Source organism: Fundulus heteroclitus, chromosome 16 (genome assembly GCF_011125445.2).
Source record: "Fundulus heteroclitus isolate FHET01 chromosome 16, MU-UCD_Fhet_4.1, whole genome shotgun sequence".
NCBI classification, from domain to species: Eukaryota; Metazoa; Chordata; class Actinopteri; order Cyprinodontiformes; family Fundulidae; genus Fundulus; species Fundulus heteroclitus.
This window is the reverse complement of record NC_046376.1, coordinates 21,661,804-21,680,432: the sequence shown is the minus strand read 5'-3', so window position 1 is coordinate 21,680,432 and position 18,629 is coordinate 21,661,804. Positions and strand designations below refer to the sequence as shown.

Below are 18,629 nucleotides of genomic sequence, written 5' to 3'. Positions count from 1 at the left end.
TAATGCTACGCGATTCGTTTTGCTGCCCATCTTTGCGTTTGCTACAATACATGTATTTGGATCCGTCGGTCCGAAAACAAAAACAAAATCTGCTACAATTTCAAGCATTTTTTTTAATAATCAAATGGTCAAAAGCACATTTTTGAAACAGTAAACAGTTTACACAGTAACTTTTAAGGTAGAACTAGTGAGAAGCCTTAAAAAAAAAGGCAAAAGGAAGATTTGATCTTATAGATGATGAAACCCTAAGAAGATTTAACTCAGCTTGGCCTTTAGATCAATGACTTTCCTGACTACTCCTTGAATTTCAACCCTATATTCTATCACGGGGTTATGCAATGCAATGCCTCAATTGAACCAGGAACAAGTCCATAAAGTAAAAAACATTGTATTTAAATTCCCAAACATGATATAGTAGATAATAAGGCTCACATGTTTTACAAGCTGCAGAAACAAACTATCCAGACTGAGTTGTTACAGAGCGGCACTGAGTGAGATCTGGGATCTATTCATAATGGCGCTGGTGAATTGTGAGGAAGCGGGCACAACTTGGAGCGGGAGGCTGGGTTATGCACGACTAGAAACAGGCAATGGACGTCATGACAGAATAATGCAGCTGTGTAAAGTGACAAAACACTTTACAATACCTTGCAAAAGTATTCAAGCCCCTTTATTTTTGAAGTGCCTTAAAAAATTCATTTTCTGATCCAAATAGAAGATTCTGACATCAGTGGGGCTGGTGTGTGTGTCATAGTCCCAACACATATTCTAGATTTGTACAGAGTGAAATTTCCAAATAATTTAGTCTTTCATCCAAGAAATGTTTCCTGTGATTTTCTTTAAATGTTTCAACAGGATCCAGGTTTTATTGTACGTTTGCTCCAAACACCACGAAAAAGTGCATGTACTGAAAACTTGTTTTATTACCTGAAGAATAAAACCTAGAACAGATAAAACACAAGCTAACAACACCAAGATTTTTCCCTCTTTTCAAAATTACACAAATTTTTACCATCAACTCTTGGGAGATGGGTTAGATAAATAAGTGTAGACATATGAAGTTATTTCTTCACTGTCTTATTTTTTTTAACCATAATTATGTGGAGTATACTAAATTCAAAGCACAAACCTTTCCATACTGGGTTGATCTACTATAGATCAACTATAGATCTACTATAAGGGAGCAACAATCAGAATAAAGGCTGGTGGAAAAACAAATCTAGAAATTATCCAGAATCCTTTCAAGAGTTCCATTTTAAGAGAAAAATCAACATCAGGAGGAAAGATTGTAATGTAAAATGTTTGTAATTTAGTTACGTATGAACCACAGCTAGAGGTTGCGCATTTGACAAAAACACTGCTGGAGGAGGACGCCTTTCCCACCAGAAAGCGAAGGAACTCAGAGTTTTCCTCTTTGCAGCTCTCTGGCATTGAACTGATGTTTAACCCATCCCCAAAACCTCTTTTTATGCAGTTGCCAAGGGAAAAACTATTGAGCTCTGGTTAACCTTTTTATTATTCAGGATCCATACCTCCACCTGCTCCCACACCTGAACATTAACTGGGGTTGCTTAGATACCTGTGATCCCTGGCTGGACCAGAGAGCTTTGCTTGATTCTTGTTGGCATGCTGAGAACAATGTGTCCACTTCAAAGACACACACACACACATACACACACACACACACACACACACGCACACACACACACGCACGCAGGGGTATGGTAAGTTTGCAAGTGGAGAAAGAACACTATAGGGTCTCTAAACATTTTTCCCGCACAAATTCTAAACTTCAAGACTCAAATTTCCAGAGCTCTCTGTTCATTTTGACCGTTTAAAAACAAAAATAGAAAGATTCTTTATGACTGTGTACCAGGTGGAAAGAAGGTCATGAGGAATCAAAGTAGGAATTGAAGACACAAGAAACACAGTGAGAAAATGAGGAAGGCCACACGGTGGGCAGATAGGATACAGGGAAGGACAGAAGAAGACAAGGAAACACAAGGAGGTGACAAAGGGAGGACAGAGGAAAGTAAAGAAAAGCAAGGAAGGCTGTGGAGGAACCCTGACACCTTATGGAGATACTGTAAAGCTGCCAAGAGTTTGTGTAAAACAGACCCTGTTAATTATAGAGCTTCTTTCATTTATCTTGTTAACAGACGGGTAAACTACTCTAACCCCGCACCATACCTCAGTCAGGGGTTTTGCAAGTTTTGGTCAACTAAATGTAAGATTTTTAAATAATTCTAAGAGCATTCTTGCTGTATTAAGACATAAATCAGTTACAAAAATATATATTGACTAAGTTAACTTTATAGCTCTGTAAATACAATTTAATGTCTTAATAACCAAAGGGAGGTTGAATACAGGTTTGCCAGTTTAACTTGGTGTTTAACTAATCTGGCAGCTGAGTCTCTAAAGAGGGGGTCACCAACCTTTTTGAAACAGAGCTGCTTCATAGGCGCTGTGTCATATAAAGGGCTACCTGTACTGGTCTGATTTTTCATGCTTTGTTATATATACTGTCATTTATAGATCTATATAAATGCAGGTGTGAATAAACAGGAAGAGTAATGGAATAAAATGAAGTTTTCCACGCAGCTCACTGGCGGGTTGTGCTTTCTGTAGAACAGGCTTGTGGGCGCCACATGCTGGTGACCCCTGGTCTAGAGCTTTTAGACATAGATAACAAAACGTCAACACTTTTTACAGTGCGGATGCATCTTTAAAAAGAAGCATATCGTCTAAATGGCACAGCCATGCAACGGCCTACCCAATGATGGGCCGGCTGACTTGTCAAACAAAAGGTCAAAGGTAAAAACAAGCTTGGCGTTCACAGGGAGCTGTCTCCCAGCCTAGTAACGGAAAGTTGAGTGGAAGGAAGTGCTGTGGAAAAAGGTGGACAAGCAACAGGGATAACCACTTGGCACCACACTTCCAAACATATGAATATGTGGTTCAATGACTATGATATGGCCTAAACCTAAACCCCAAAGAGAGATCCATTTGTTCAGACACCAGACTCAGCAATACAATCAAGCTGAAGGTTGCTATAAAAGCAACGTGGCTTTTCTTAATAACTCTGCAAAGCCAGACTGATCACGTCCATGTTATGTTACTCAATGCATATACTGTATATATGCTGTATATGGACATTATTTTCATTTAGACAACAATTCTGTATTAACTTTTCTTCATTTTGTCTAATTCCAAGAGTAACTGTATTTTGGGTTTTACTGGCTGTGAGCCACATTATACAAAGTTAACTCAAGTAACTCAAGCTTGAGCTATTTCACCACATGTGAAGTGAATCTAGAAAATAGGAGATTTGCTTTTCAATTCTTGAAATAATTAGCTATTTTGATGATTGTGAGGTTTATCAAGATGCACCTGTATGAAATAAGCCTTCTACTGGTCAACGACGATGGTTTTTAGCCAACTAGTGAAATCCCTGTTTTCAAGCCAAACCTTTTTAAATAAACTCTTTTACAAGCCAACAGTGGGTACCCTAACAAGAAAAAAGACGGTTTAAGCACAAAGTGACTTTACGTAACAAAACAAGCAATAAATGCGCAAACCAGATTGAAGAAATGACTCAATTATTTTCAGAAACTAAATCAAGTATTTGACTTGAGTATAGTAAATCTAAGACTTTTGAAGGACTTCGCAGGAACCCTGCTTAGTAGCTACACAGTTTTGATGAGGCCAACGTGGTGCCGAGTGACAGCAAAGGAAACACGGAGCCTGAAAGAAATGAAGGTAGAATTAAAATGAAATGAACGCAGCTGTTTTTCCCTACTTTTACCAGACAGGGGGCTTTCTGATGCTGTGAAAACCGGGGTTTTCAGGTCATTGTTGCAAAAGCAGGCAAGCTGCTCCCCCTCTTTATGCACGACCTTCCCTCCCTCCGTGGTGCACCTCTCCATCTCTATGCTAATGCCCTGTTATGATCTGAGGCGCACCGAAGTGAGGGATGGGAAAGAAACTTCTTTGTTGTCTTCGCTGTTGCCATAGTAACAAAGACCTGGCATAAATTTGATGCAGCAGTGCCTGTTTGCACTGCAAGACAAGGTGCAACTCTTTTCATAATAACGACATAAATACAAAAAAAAAAAAAAAAAAAACACAAACAGGATGTGTTTTTACGTAGCAACAGCATAGATACAAGAGAAAACAGATACCACACACAGGACCTGGCTGACAGAGGGCATCTTGAGCAGCTCAACTTGTTTAATTTTATCATCCGTCATCCCACACACACACACACACACACACACACATACACTGCTGTGAGGAGTCTTGCTTTGACTTTGAAGTTCTTCTGGATCGCCTTTAAAGGCCTTCAGTGTTGCCAGGGCAGCAGGCAGGTAGAAGACATCAGACTGCTTAGTGTGTGTGTGTGTGTGTGTGTGTGTGTGTGTGTGTGTGTGTGTGTGTGTGTGTGTGTGGAGTACTTAATTAGCAAAAAGCCTGACGGGCCAGTTGCCGTTTCTCCGTGTTTAACACTAAACGAGGGAATGACTGACTCGTTACTGATGCTAACAGCGAGAGTAATTTATGCACCACTGGATCTGCCTGCTGCGTTAAACCTTCTGTTTTTTTTTCTTCCTCCCGTGTCGGCTTGACAGTGACAGGCAAACAATAGGCGGGCATGGCGACTAATGTCCTCCTGTGATGTTCGCGGTGTATTCTAAACACCACAGAGCTAAAATATGATTTGGCAAACATTGATAGAGGCAGCAAATTTACGTATGTCATGCTGCTTCAGGTAATTTAGATCAGAAACAGAACCAAAAAAAGCGTTTCATTTACAGAAATATTGCGACTACAAACTTCCTACAGTGGATGACGGTACGTTCATTTGCCCTGACAGTGGAGCGGAGGATGCTTCGTGGGTTGAGATGTTCTGTTGTTGTGTTCAATTGTCTAAAACACATTCCAGCTTTGGCAAGGGGGGGAGGGGGTGGGGATGTCTAACAAATGTAATCCCACTAGTTCCCACCATAAAAGTCAATTTTTAGTTCAGGGGCTGGTGGATTTAGATGATAATCCAGCACAAATTAGAGACCAATTTCTAAATTGAAGGACAATTTTATCATGAAATTTTCCATCGGGTCCCTTCTAATCTGATATCCCTCAAAAATCAAATTTAATTATCTGTATAATATGATTGAACTTGACTTTGTAAAGTGCCTTGAGATGACATTTTTCATGAATTGGCGATATATAAATAAACTTTTATTGAATTGAATTAGTAAAAGGTTTAAAGAACTGGTCTCATTTTACTTGCACTTAATCCTAATAACATAAATGTAACTTTCTGCTTGTAAAGTCACAATAAGTGAGATCGTCAAAGGGGTATGAATACATTTGCAAGACACTACATTTAGCTCTCATAGATGGGCTTGATAATGCTACAGGAAGGGATTAGGACACGCTTTACAAAAAGCTTATTATTGAACAAAACTCATCCCAAATGGCTTTACATTTACATCGTAGAACAAAACGGGGGGATTTTATAATGATCCGACGCTTAATTACTAAATATCAATATTGTTCGCAGCATAATGTATAGATTAATCTTTTTTACTGCCCTGATATAGAGCATCCTGCTTCACCGAAATGGCGTTTTTGAGAGTAACGACACTTCAGGCAATGATCCACAGGATAAAAACATGAAAGTCCGCAAGGCCCAGATATTCTCTATGAGGCAGCAGTAGGCTCTCAAAGTGTTAAAGGTGGTGGTTTTGCTTTCAGTAAAGGTGTGAAAAGACAAAAATAACATTAAGAGACAAAAAAAAACAGCGTGCATACACTCACGCTTAAGGGCAATATAGAGACACCAATTAACCTAACAGGTTAAAAGAGGAAGCAGAAGCTGATTTACTTCATATTTCTATAATTAATAATAAAAAAACTATGAATTCTTAAGCAATTCTAAGTTTAACTTCTAATTTCTTTTTGGATGATAGCATTACAATAAGTCCAGGATTACTGCCTGGGTTTAATACTTCGCAAACACTCACAAGTAAAGGTCTGAGGTGAAACACTTTCAAAGCCCTCAGATGTGGCAGTTCAACTCTCAGTTATATAAAAAGATCAAAGGATTGGCTTGTTAAAGCCAAACTCCACCTTAAATCAAAATTCATACCCACTGTTCTCATGATCAAAGACCGAAGTCGAGAGATATAAACAACTCTCTAATAAAGGCAGAATTCAGAAAGTTGGGGCTAAAGTGTGTGATGCAACTCTGAAATAAATAGCGTAGCTTCAGAAGCTAAAGTGTTGCTTTCACTCACCATCTGTCACCAAACTTAAAGATACTTTGGTGATGGTAGACTTTGATAGCAGTGGCTAAGCATTGCTTTGGGCAAACGCGCATACACACGTGCATATTAACCAAAAGGTTTTCTGCACTGTTTCTAGGCGTTTCAGTCAAAATGCTTAACCTCTAGGAATCTGCAAGACGCTCTGCAAGCACCAGGCGAGATGTTGGTGCTGAGTATGTAAACGATTAGCTGACAGGGAGAAATATTAACTCATCAAATGAAATGTTTTGTGCTTCTGACAACATTTGAATGCTGCAGATGCATCTCAATAAATTAGAATGCCGGTGATTTCATTCAAAAAGGTAACTTCACAATATCCAGATTCACTACACAAGGTGATCCATTTCAAATGTTTATCTCTCTTAATTTTGATGACTGTGGCTGTGGATTTTGTTCTACCATGGTTGGATATGGGACTCTGAACAAACTAAGGTCCATTCGGTATTGTCAGAAGTAGCATATCAGACCCAGCAATGCAAACAAGCTGAAGGCCAGCATTTAAATGGCCTGCGTTTCATTAACACCAAAGCAGTGCTATAGGCTGACTGCCTCCATACCTCACTCCCTGATGCATTAATGTGTGCAAAAGGAGCCCCAACAAAGTATTGGGTGTTTATATTATGCAGCACATGGACGTCCTTTAATCAAGCTCACATTTCTGTTATACATCCCCTGTTAATTGCTCTTATGTAATATTTACATTTTCTGAGAAAGTAGATTTAAGGTTGATCTACGTTATTACAAACAAGCACTTGAAAAATAGCTTTCATTTTCCTGATCCTCTTATTTATTAACATGCCCCAGTATTTCACTCACGCTTCCAAACCTTTGTGTTTAACGTAAGCAACAAATCACCCGTCTTTTTTTTTTTTTTTTTTTTTGCCGTACCTCAGTGCATCTTCCAGTTTGGCTATCTTCATCTTGGCCTCTATTTTCCCCCTCTCGGCCTCGCTGCGAACTGCCAACACCTGAAAGACACAGACGGGGGAAAGTGGGACAGAGAGATAGAGGTTCGAGTGAGTGCAAAAGCACACACCATCAAACATCACTCAAGAAGTCCTCTGCAGCCTCTTTGACCCCGGCTGCACGCACGCTCCTCTCCTCTCCCAATCACGCCATCAAAAGCGCCGCCTGGATGCTCGCGGAGTCACACTCCACTCTGGATCTATGGCCGCCATATGGGTCGTCCTAATAGCCAGATACTGAATCATGGCAGCTCACCCGGCACTCCATAGAAGTTTGAATGAGGATCTTTTCCAGAAGAAAAAAAAAAAGGAAAATAAACTATTGTGTAATACTTTCCTAGTCTGAGTCCTGCAACCTTGGACAAGTTAAAGGGAAGGCAGAAGAAATGCTGTCTGATTAAAGGAACGAAAAGAAGCAGACATCAAAAACTAAAGTTCTGAGAGGCCTAATTAAATATCTCCCTGACCCCTGAATAAAGAGTACAAAGGCCTGCTAAGTCTTTACAGGTGTATCAGTCAAAGGGCCCCAAGTCTGCTGGTCTGCCACCAATACACACTTTGTAAGAAAAGGCACTTTGAAGATGACCCAGGTGCAGCACAGACTTTAAACCTGATCTTTAACCGAGAAGTCTGGCCTACCCTGCTCTGGTCCAGCTCAGATTAATTACCGGTGAGCCACGGACTCTGTGCTTTATGTCTGCACTCTCGCTTTAAAGTGGTCTTCAAAAGCAGAAAGCATGGGCAATTAAGCGTAGGCCTGGGTACACTTAAGGGACAGTACATACCACAGGAAAAATACTGCACCCATCTTTTGCAACACACTCAAAGAATTTCCTTACCATTTCTGACTTCTATTATATGCTATAATTCTTGCACTTCTTCTAAATATAATCCACGTGCTTCTTCTTGTTAATCTTAGAGAATGCACCAAAACCTTAAACAAAGACTGAAAAAAAACCCACACAGGAAACATGGTTGTCACGTGTACTAGCACCCGCGATAAAAATCCATACAATAAGCTCCTATTCTATTGCAGTAGTACAACTCACATTGAAAGAGTGGCCAAAACCCACCCTTTAATTTGAGTCCTATCATTCAGTGGTGGCCGTAGTGGGGGGTGGAGCTTTTTTCCCTTATGCCAAGAAAATGGCATTAATTCAGAGAGATTTTTGATCAGTTCCCTTTGCACTTCATCTCTGTAGATCCTCTGTTCTACTCGGCTCACCTCACAAGTTCCCTATAGGACGTAGAAGGTTCATTTAAAGGTTTTTGTGCTGTTTTAGTCACGTTTTTTTAGAGCATTATTTTGCTGAAAGATCAAGTGGCGACTTATCTTCAGATAACCCAACTGAGTCCAGCAGATTTTTATACTCAATATTCTGCTTTGTTGAAGAGTTTATGATGTGACGCACTTTAACAAGGTTCCCAGGGCCATTGGAAGAGCAACCATATTCTTAACAGTGGGCTTAAGGTGCTCCTCCACACATTCTTCCTTTGTTTTCAAACTCTGTTGGCATGTTTGTTGCAAGATAACTCAATCTTAGACTCTTCTGACCAGAGCACGCTGTTCTAGTTGAACAAACCACATCTTATGGTTTGCCAAAAAGGGCTTTTGTCTCACATTACTCTTCATCAACCAGTTGGCGCACAGCATCTAATGGTAATGGTCTTCCCTCAGCCTCTTTTCCAATAGCTAACAGTATTTGGTTTCTGTGTTATATTTATGCACAAGGAAAACAGAGAGTCAGGGACTACTAATTAGACGTTTGCAGAAACTCTGATCAGTCTAAAGTAGTAAAACACTTAGATATATCTTATTTGTATTTTTAACCTTGAATCCTCTCCCCCACTAAATAAAAATGAACTAATTAAAAGTTGGAAAGTTGGAGATAATGGTGCTGCAGTATGTATGTTATGGCTTTTTAGAATCGGTTTCACTGGACCAGTGTCGGCTGTTCCGCTGTGGATTAAATTACCAAACAGGTGCGCTAAAGGGAAATAAATCCATTAAGTTCCAAAAAAAGTAAAAAAGAAACAAAGCAACTGGACTTGTTTTTCGTAGTTGAAGACGTTTCACTTCCTCTCCAAGAAGCTTTCTCAATTCAAAAAGTCTGGAGTAATCTGCAGTACCAAGCTTTATACTACTGCCCAAACAAAGGCCTTGTAATGGCTTAGATAACATGCAAATTCAACAGAAACAGGTCCTTAGTTTCTTTACTTTTTTTGGAATGACCATGACCTGGATTACTGAGAATCTTCACCAACAAGGGAAAGAAATCCATTAAGATTATTAAACTCCTACAAGGACGTCCTGGCCAAGATGAGGAACGGAACAATGTACAGGTGGAGGCCACAGGCATTTTTTCCCCACCTAATTTCTTTTGACTGCTTCCCAGTGGTCTAGCGTTGGAGCAGGGTCAGCATCAGCACTGGCAGCAGGAGGCGGTACCTGGACCATCCGCCGCCGGGTAGCACCTCAGACTGTCCAGGGGCTCAGTGATGCCCTGATTACCCAGTCTTTGACCATATCAAACAGGATCCTTTCTTCGCTTTCCTCTGATGTGTTTTCAAGGTGTCCTTTTAATTGTTTTTGAGCTGCGTGTATCCTCTCGGCTGGAATCCCCGTTCAAGCATTCTTTTCATACGTTTACACAAAGCAGTGGGGTACGGGGAAAGAAGTGCTCACTGCGGGATGTTTACACTACCTGGTTCTCACAGGTAGTCTGCAGCTCCTCTTTCTCTTGCTGGAACTTCATCTCTTGATCCTACAGGAGAGCAAAGTAAACATGGCTGTGATCTAACACAGACGACACATTATGTTTCCCAGTTTCTTTCAAACGCCTTCCTCCTTTGTGAACCTTACTCTGACTTGTTGTTGCCTTCTATACTCGCTTTCATGAAGCTGCTGCTTGCACTGGGCCACAGTCTTCTCTAAGTCCTCTATCACATCTGAAGCCTGCAACAGGGGAATTCATTTTGGTGACAACAATCAGTGCACACAGAATTTACAGAGGACATGCTGTGGTAATGTAAACCTTAGCAGCAGACAGAGCATGTTGCTGATGTAGGTGGCTAATGTCCGTCTCGTGTTTGGCTTGGAGCTTCATCGTGTTCTCCTCGTGTTGCACGCTCTGCTGTTCCTTCTCCTTCTGCAGCGTCACGATCCTGCACGCGATCAAACGCTCGGTTAAAACAACCCTGGCAAGTTATTTTTTAAGCCTCAATCTGCTCCTCTTCAAACAGAAAAACAAAACAAAGAGATGAGTCATCAGCTACCCACTGGACTCCATCCTCCCTGACAATAAAATCTTTATATCACCCAAAATGGACTGCAGACTTTTAAATACGAGGGATATTTGATCGATACTGTTACAGGAAGCCTTGGTAAAGCACTTGAATCTGTTGTTGTCACCAAAGTGCCTTGAATGCGTTCATCCCACTTGATTTCCCCCACCTTTTTTATTTTATCGAGAGCTTAAGTGGCTGATAATCAGGTTGTGCAGACCTGTCAAGTGGAAGAAAAACAATAGCAGACATAAACAAACAGATAGAGCTACGGTGGAAATGCTTAAATCAGAGCAGTCATGTGTTAGAATGGCCTAGTCTAAGTAAAGGCCTGAGTCCAAACAAGAATTTAAAATTGTGAGGAAGAATGGACAAAACTGCTAGAAACCTGCGGAAGGTGGTTCTACTAAAGGTGCTGCTTCGTATTGACAAGTATTGACTCAAGGGAGTTAAAACACGGGGTTTTGACATGATGCTGAAAAGTTTAAGAGGTACAAATCCTATTTCATGACTATATATCTAAATCAGGGGTGTCAAACTCATTTTGGTTGAGGGGCCGCATACAGCTTAATCTGATCTCAAGAGGGCCACACGAGTTAACTCATTGCAAGATTAAATAGAACTAATAAAAGTGGACTTGTTGTTGATTTTTATATTAAATGAATTTCACTTTTACACAATATATTATGAATAACCTCAGCGTGTTTAAGAAAAGTATGTGCAATTTCAACAATTCTTTTACTCAGTTAAACATTTACTTGTGCATTATTCATAAGAACTGATCACAGTGATTATACAATGTTGAAAAACATTAAATCAAATTTTTTGGAACTTAAAAACACTGTCCTGCATGACAAAATACATCAAACAGATGAAAATTAAGAAATGATTTGAATTTTTCCACACCTGAAGCTTAATCTGCTAATTAAAACACAGCGCCCCTCGTGGACAATATAGGAACTGCATATTTTCAATTAAACAAAGTACATGTTTTTTTCAATAATTGTTTTATCATTCTCTTCCTTTTATCTTGTCCACTTGTGAAAGTCAAATCTGATGAGCTCTTTGTGGCATCTTATTGCCACATTGTTAGACAGGACACTGGTGGAATTTATATATATATATATATATATATATATATATATATATATATATATATATATATATATATATATATATATATATATATATATATATATAATGATAATGCCTTTAGCCACAGGGCCAGACTAAATTGTTCGGCGGGCCGTATGTTTGACACCCCTGATCTAAGTGATCGCATTTAACAAACACCCACCCTCCATTACCGTTTGTTTGCCTCCTGCAGTTTAGCACTGAGGGATGCAATCTGGACCTCCAACAGGGCCTTCTCCTGCGTCACTTTTTGGCATAAGTCGTTGCCCTTCTCCACCTCCACCGACTGTTGCTTCACTCGCAGCTCCATCTCACGCACTCTTTGCTCCTGTCCCGCAAACACACACACACAAAAAAAAAGGACAAAGTGGGAAAACTGCTTCAATCAATGAAGGTGGAGGCACGAGATGATGTTCACAGTAACCTGGGACCTCCCTTCTAAACAAGGGTTATTCCCTATAAAAGTGATTAATGGGCGCTAAATTCAAGTTACTCTCTACGCTGATGATTTTCCCTCCTTGCCTTGATTAGCGTGTCAATAAAGACATCGATCAAAGTGCAGCTCTAACAAAAGGAGCCGCTGTCCTTCGCGTGCACGTGCGTCTCCGTACGCAGGCCTATAACGGCGTGGAATGCAACATGAGCCCGGCTGACAAAGGCGATGACGGGGACGGGGATAAGAGATGGGAGCGTGCTAGCTGAGCTACATGTTGACAGGGCCCGGCAGTGACAGGAGGGAACGGCAGTGCCCCCTTCAGAGGCCGGTGACAGAGATTCTTCTCTTTGTGTCAGTGCTGAGGGGTGTTAAGGAAAGGAACAAGGGGCCAGTGTTGGGCTTTTGGCCGCGTGCTGACACTTAGCTCCCTGGCAGTAGATAAGAGGAGGCACGGCTGCACACTGAGGCTTGACCGGGGCGCACCTGGACACGCTCGGCGAGAGCAAATTAAGGACAGTAATTAGGTGTTTCAGAAGGAGAATTGCTTGGTGTGAAGTACAGGCTATATAAGCTACATCAAGCGCTCCGCTGCCTTTCACAGATTTAGTGATACGGCCTTTGAAGTTTTAGCAAAAAAAAAAAAAAAAAAGCCATTTATAGTGACGGGCGTCCCTTCACAGTTTTTGTTTCAGATCTGAGGCCAGCAACTGGAAGGCAGCCTGCATCAACAGTCATCTCAAGAGGCTTATCAGGCTGTGCGCATGAATGTATAATGTGGACCAAACTCTAGTGTCCAAGTAGGAGAAACAAACCAAAGAACCACAGTACACTGGCAGACAACAGCAGGTGGGAAACCATTGCTTTGAGATTATTTCTCAAAGCAATGGAGGAATTAGCTCCTATAAAGACTTTCACAATGAAGACCTTCATTGAATTTAGCAAAGTGAAAGTCAGTGCAGAGTCTGGCAGCTAAACAATGGGCAACAAGCTTCTTCAGATTATTCTGTAGTGAAATGCCTTCAAATGTATTCATAGCTCTTAAACTTTTTCATATTTTGTTAGTTTACAACCACAAACATTAATCTTTCTTATTAGGATATAATGAGGTACATAATTATTAAGTAGAAGAAAAGATCTGAAAAGTATGGCATGCATCTGTATTTACACACCCCTGAACGCATCATCTGCAGAACCAAGTTTTGCTGCAGTTACAGCTTCACTCTTGTGAGGTATATTTAGACTACAGCTGCACGTCTAGAGACTTAAATTTTGGTCTTTTCTTCTTTGAAAAATGTCTCAAGTTCTGTCTGATTGGACAGTTTGTGTCCATAAATATTTATTTTTGAAGTCCTGCCATTTGTGCTACATATTCTAAATTGGATTTAGGTCTGGACTTTGACTGGGTCATGCTAACTCATGAATATGCTTTGATCTAACCTATTCCACTAACACTCTGGCTGTATGTTTAATAGGTATTTGCCCTATTAGAAGCTGAAGCTCTGACCCAGTCTCAAGTCTCTGCTATTTTTTTTAGCATGTTCTTGCATTTAGCTCCATCCTCCCATCACCTCTGACCAGCTTCCCCGGTCTAAATGTCGAGAAAAACAGCCAAACATGGCAATCTTTCTGCGGTCCGCTGATTGCATTTCCTTGGCCGATACCATTTTGCATTTATGTATAAGCATTTACTCCGAAAACCTCCCTGTTCTTTGCTCTATAAAGATAACAAAACGTCTTCATCAGAAATACCTGTATAACCACGGTGATTTTAATGGTGCATTCATTTAAAAGAGAATGAATCATTAAAAAGCAATCCCTCCTTTTGTCTTCTCCATGACGTAAGGAAAAAAAACCTATTAATATTTATTTCACTTTTGAGGTATATTTTACAAAGGCAGAACACTGGTGGTCAAGAAATAAAATCATTTGTGTAAGACCTGCATCAAAGCAAACAGCTATATGACCATCAGCTAAAAGAGGGTTTGAATGTTTGAGGGAATATTCGTCAAGTCACTGAGAAGAGCATTTATCAGAGAAGAAGCCAAGAAGCCCATAGTTACTCTGGAGGAGCTGCAGAGAGCCAAAGCCAATGTGGGACAATCTGTTGACAGGACAATAATCTGACCTTAATGAAAGAGTGACAAGAAGAACGCCATTGCTGGAAAAAGGTCCCGTTAGCAGTTTACCACAAGCCATGTCCGGACAATCAAACATGCCAAGGAAAATGTTATAAAAAAAAAAAAAAAGGCTGATCTGTTTGCCCTACACGCAAAATGCTATTTGTCTTGGAAACTAACACTGCAACATCACCAGAAGAATATGCAAAAAATGACATAAAGAAAACAAACAAGCATAAATCTTGTTCCACTTCAAAAATGTGCCGTTTCCTATTGGTCCAGCACTTAAGATCCAAAGAAAATCCACCAAAACTTTGTGGTTGTAACAGGACAAAATGTGAAATGTGTTTAGAAACGTCTGCGTCTCGTAGCTGCATTGATATTGACTGTTTTGGTCATCATTAGCCATGACGTCTGCGTCTGTGGATTGTTCCGGGCTTTGAAATTTCAACCACAAAACTGTTCCGTCTCAGAGGCATCTAAATGACCTCCAGACGCCTAATTGTCCCGGACGCTAAATCTGCCCCTCGGAGGTGCTGCAGCAACTCAAAGTCCACTTTAATCATGCCATCCTCACTACGTCTGAAGATCAAGCCAACCACATGGCAGGAAGGCAACTAATTTTCGGTGACAAAGGGCTCTTTTTATTCTCTTGGATCTTGTCTGTCCTTAATTATTAAAAAAAAAAAAAAGAGGCTCTGCGCCATCCAGTGTTTGATGCCGCTGAAATGTCGGCCTGTTGATAGATTAAGGCCAGAAGCGATGTGTGTGCACGGATGATATGTATGGAAATCCTAGAGTGCTTGGAACATTTAACCTATATAACATGTAAAAGCGCTATAAGATACTTTTCAAATAGCAGCTCAATTAACCGTCTTCTTCTGTTGATGATCCGTGCTAATAAAATGTACACAATCCCATTTGACACCAGTCTTTTTTTTTTTTTTTTTTAGAACATCAAAGACCCTGCAGCTTTTGGAAGGTGTGTGGAAATGTGAGTGTGCACATCTTTGAGGATGATCTTAGCACTGAGTAAGATTTAATATGGACTAGGATCAAAGACATTTAAAGAGATGACAGACATACAATATTGCAGTCACTCCCACCCAGATGTTCAAGGATGCCTCCTTTCATTCAAGGCTTGGAATGAAGGAGCTGGATGTTTTATTATTAGATTTGTGACTGATGTACATGCGTCGAGCTATTCAAAGCAGGGGATTTAGGTACAAATAAGGATAAGAAAAAAGAAAAAACTTTACTAAATCCTCCTTCTGTTCCAGTAGAGGTTTGACCAATTTGGAAAACAGCTGTAGCTTTCTAAATAATTTTAAAACAACTTAAAAGATAAATTCATAATAATTGTGTCAACTAAAAACAATAATGCTGAGTGACAGTCATAGTCGACTCCAAAGTCTCTGCAGTCCTAATGTAATTTATAACATAGCGGAAATACCTACCTCAATAATACCAGTTTCGCTTTATTGCCTCCTTTTGATGTGTTGCACTGCAAAAAGGGAACTAAAAGTAAAATGTATGTATTTGTCTTTGATTGTCCTTGATTTGAGCAGGTAAATATGATGATCTGCCAATGGAATGAGTATTTATACCTCTATAATAAGATTATTAGATAACTGCACTTGAAATAAGATGATGGAGATGAGTTGTTCCCATTTTAAAGAGGAAAAATGTTATTCCATTGGCAGATAATCTTATTTACCTGCTCAAATCAAGGGTAAATACATTCATTTCAAGAACATTTTACTTACTTTAGTTCCCTTTTTGCAATGTGTATATACTATTAAGAGTGCAACATTACAAAAAATTAACTTAAACTTAAAAAGTAATTTTCAATAAAAAGAAAAAAAAAAGAAAATCCATATGCACAAGAGAGATGAGCTACAGTAAACCATCACTGGATAAGTGTAGTGAACCACCGTAGTTAAGAAGCAGCCTAAGGTCATTTTAACGTGAACAAGAATGCGAGAAAACTCCTTGAGCAGACATGCAGAAAATCCCCGCTCTGTGGTGAACCTCGCGTGCCACGCGTTGACCTGCCGCTTGTATATTGCAGCCTTCAGATCCCTGCAAGGGCGATTAATAAATCAACTGAGAAAACCTGCCAGGCAGTGTGAAAAAAAAGCTGTAGAAAATGGTCACAACAATAATTGCAGATATAAAGGTATGGATTTACACAGTGCCAGAAAAACAAAGCATTTTCCCTCTATACTGTATACATTAACTTTTTTTCATACTTAAATGTTTGAGATCATCAGGCAAATTTTATGCTAAGACAAGAATAGATTGCTTGAACAAAAAAGCCAACCTATATAGAGAAACAGACCTATTCAAACTATGTGAAGAACTAAATCACCCCCCGCCCCCTAAACCTGATGACTGGCTATGCCGTCCTTTGCAGGTGCAACTGCAAACAAGCACCTGCAACAATTGGCAATGAGTCTTTTCTGTTGCCATGGAGGAATTTGGCCCCACTCCCCTTTGAAAAACAGTTTTAATTCATGCAGAAAGGGACTAACTGGTGTGGTTTGGATAATTTTCCTGCTGCATAAACCCAAGTGCCCCTGAGCTTAAGGTCACGAGCTGATGGATGGACGCTGTTTGGTTAAAAGCAAAATTCAACATTCCTTCAAATCCGGCAGGTCGACCAGGTCTTGGAGCAACAATGCAGCCCCAGACCATCACACTACCACCACCCTATTTGACTGGAGGTAAATACGCATTACTTTTTCTGACATGATGTTAGGTTTAAGCCAGATGTAACGAGACACGTGTTTTCCAAAAAAAGCTTGACTCGTGTCTCGTCTCTGGGTTTCTTAAGATGTTTTAGGGAAATGTGGGATGAATCTGTGTGTTCCTTTTGGTCAGCTGTGGTTTATTTAAGCCTTAGATCCTTTAGATGCTATTTATGCCTGTCTTATTGGTAAATTATGAGGCAAATGAGGCCTGCTAGGTTCAGAAGTGCCATTTCAAGTCATTTTGGTGGGCCGGCCACTCCTGGGAAGGCTCACTACTTTTCCATGTGTCCTCCATTTGTAGATAATAGCTCTCACTGTGTGCTTCACTCCAGTCTCAGAGCCTGAGAAATAACTTTGTAACTGTTTCCAGGAGGACGGATGTCAGTGAGTTTGCTTCCCATCTGTTCTGGAATTACTTTAGATCAGGACATGATGCTTTTTTTGCTGGTTGAGACCGTTTAGCCTACTTCATGTTGTCAGAAAGGTTTCATTCTGGCGAGTCTGGCAGTAATCAGGCCAGGGTGCGGTTAGCAAAACTTAACCAAACGGATCACATTTTAACACAGGACCTGGTTAGTTTGGAGATTTTTGCTCAATTAACAAAAGAAATAATAAAACCGATCTGTCACTGTGCACTTTGTCTAATTTTCTACACTTTAAACCTCAATGAACACCCTTCGCATCCCTTTTACAGCACTTACAGTAGCCTGAGAACGAGCCATATGCTCAGACTCCATCTTAGCCAGCCTGCGGTTGGTGTCGTCCAGCAGCTCCTGGATGTTTTCGGTGTGTTTCTTCTGCATTTCGAACTTCTCCTGCTCCATCTCTGCCACAGCTGCGTGTAACTGGGAGGGCAGAGAAAAGCAACATATCATAATTCATCCTGATGAGACAATAAGGAACCGCTGTGCTCCCACCGTAGAGGGATTGTACAGCATCTGAACATTTTCACTCTGAATAATAATAAATACATTTGTTTGATTCGATTCGGTGAGGCATCACCGAGCGCCACATCACATGGGCTACAGCTCCCACTGGATAAGAATTTGCTTTTGTATTGAAGAGCTCTGATGATAGGATTGATGAAAGAAAATGAATGTGAAGGTTTAAGCCAGAGAGCTTTGAATGTCAAAAAAAGAGAAAAAAAGAAAAACTTTAAACCTTTAATTATTGGTGCAAAGTGTCGAGATGTTAAGAGAAAAAAAAAGTTTAAACTTTCAACATTAGGAAGGCTGGTTTATTTAACAACTCACAAGAAAATCTTCCAAGTGACAGCGGCTTGAACGCAGTAGCAACTCCCACAACAATTTGGTGACTAACCCAAGTTAGGAAGATAATTTTTATGGCAAATGACTGATCTAGCCTCGGGCCTGCTCGGGATGAATCACTACACACACACACACACACACACACACACACACACACACACACACACACACACACACACACACACACACACACACACACACACACAGTGTGTCAGATACAGCGCCTTGGAAAGCTTTTCCCTCCTCTGGAACTTGAACATTTTGTCATGTTGCAACAAGAAACTCCAATGTATTATATTTTCATTTTATGTTGTATATACCAACACAAGATAATTGTGAATC

The 18,629-nt window shown here is 40.2% G+C and overlaps 1 protein-coding gene across 7 annotated transcripts in view; it reads right to left on the bottom strand.

Moving 5' to 3' along the window:
- Window positions 1-18,629, bottom strand: part of cep112 (centrosomal protein 112) — a 172,744-nt gene that overhangs the window by 109,871 nt on the left and 44,244 nt on the right. For all 7 annotated transcript variants that reach the window (XM_036148055.1, XM_036148057.1, XM_036148053.1 and 4 more), the window contains 6 exons: window positions 17,721-17,864; window positions 11,887-12,041; window positions 10,330-10,459; window positions 10,158-10,250; window positions 10,000-10,059; window positions 7,218-7,297 (listed from right to left, as the gene is read on the bottom strand). In XM_036148055.1, coding sequence (XP_036003948.1) covers window positions 7,218-7,297; window positions 10,000-10,059; window positions 10,158-10,250; window positions 10,330-10,459; window positions 11,887-12,041; window positions 17,721-17,864 — 662 coding nt within the window. The remainder of the gene's footprint in view (window positions 1-7,217; window positions 7,298-9,999; window positions 10,060-10,157; window positions 10,251-10,329; window positions 10,460-11,886; window positions 12,042-17,720; window positions 17,865-18,629) is intronic.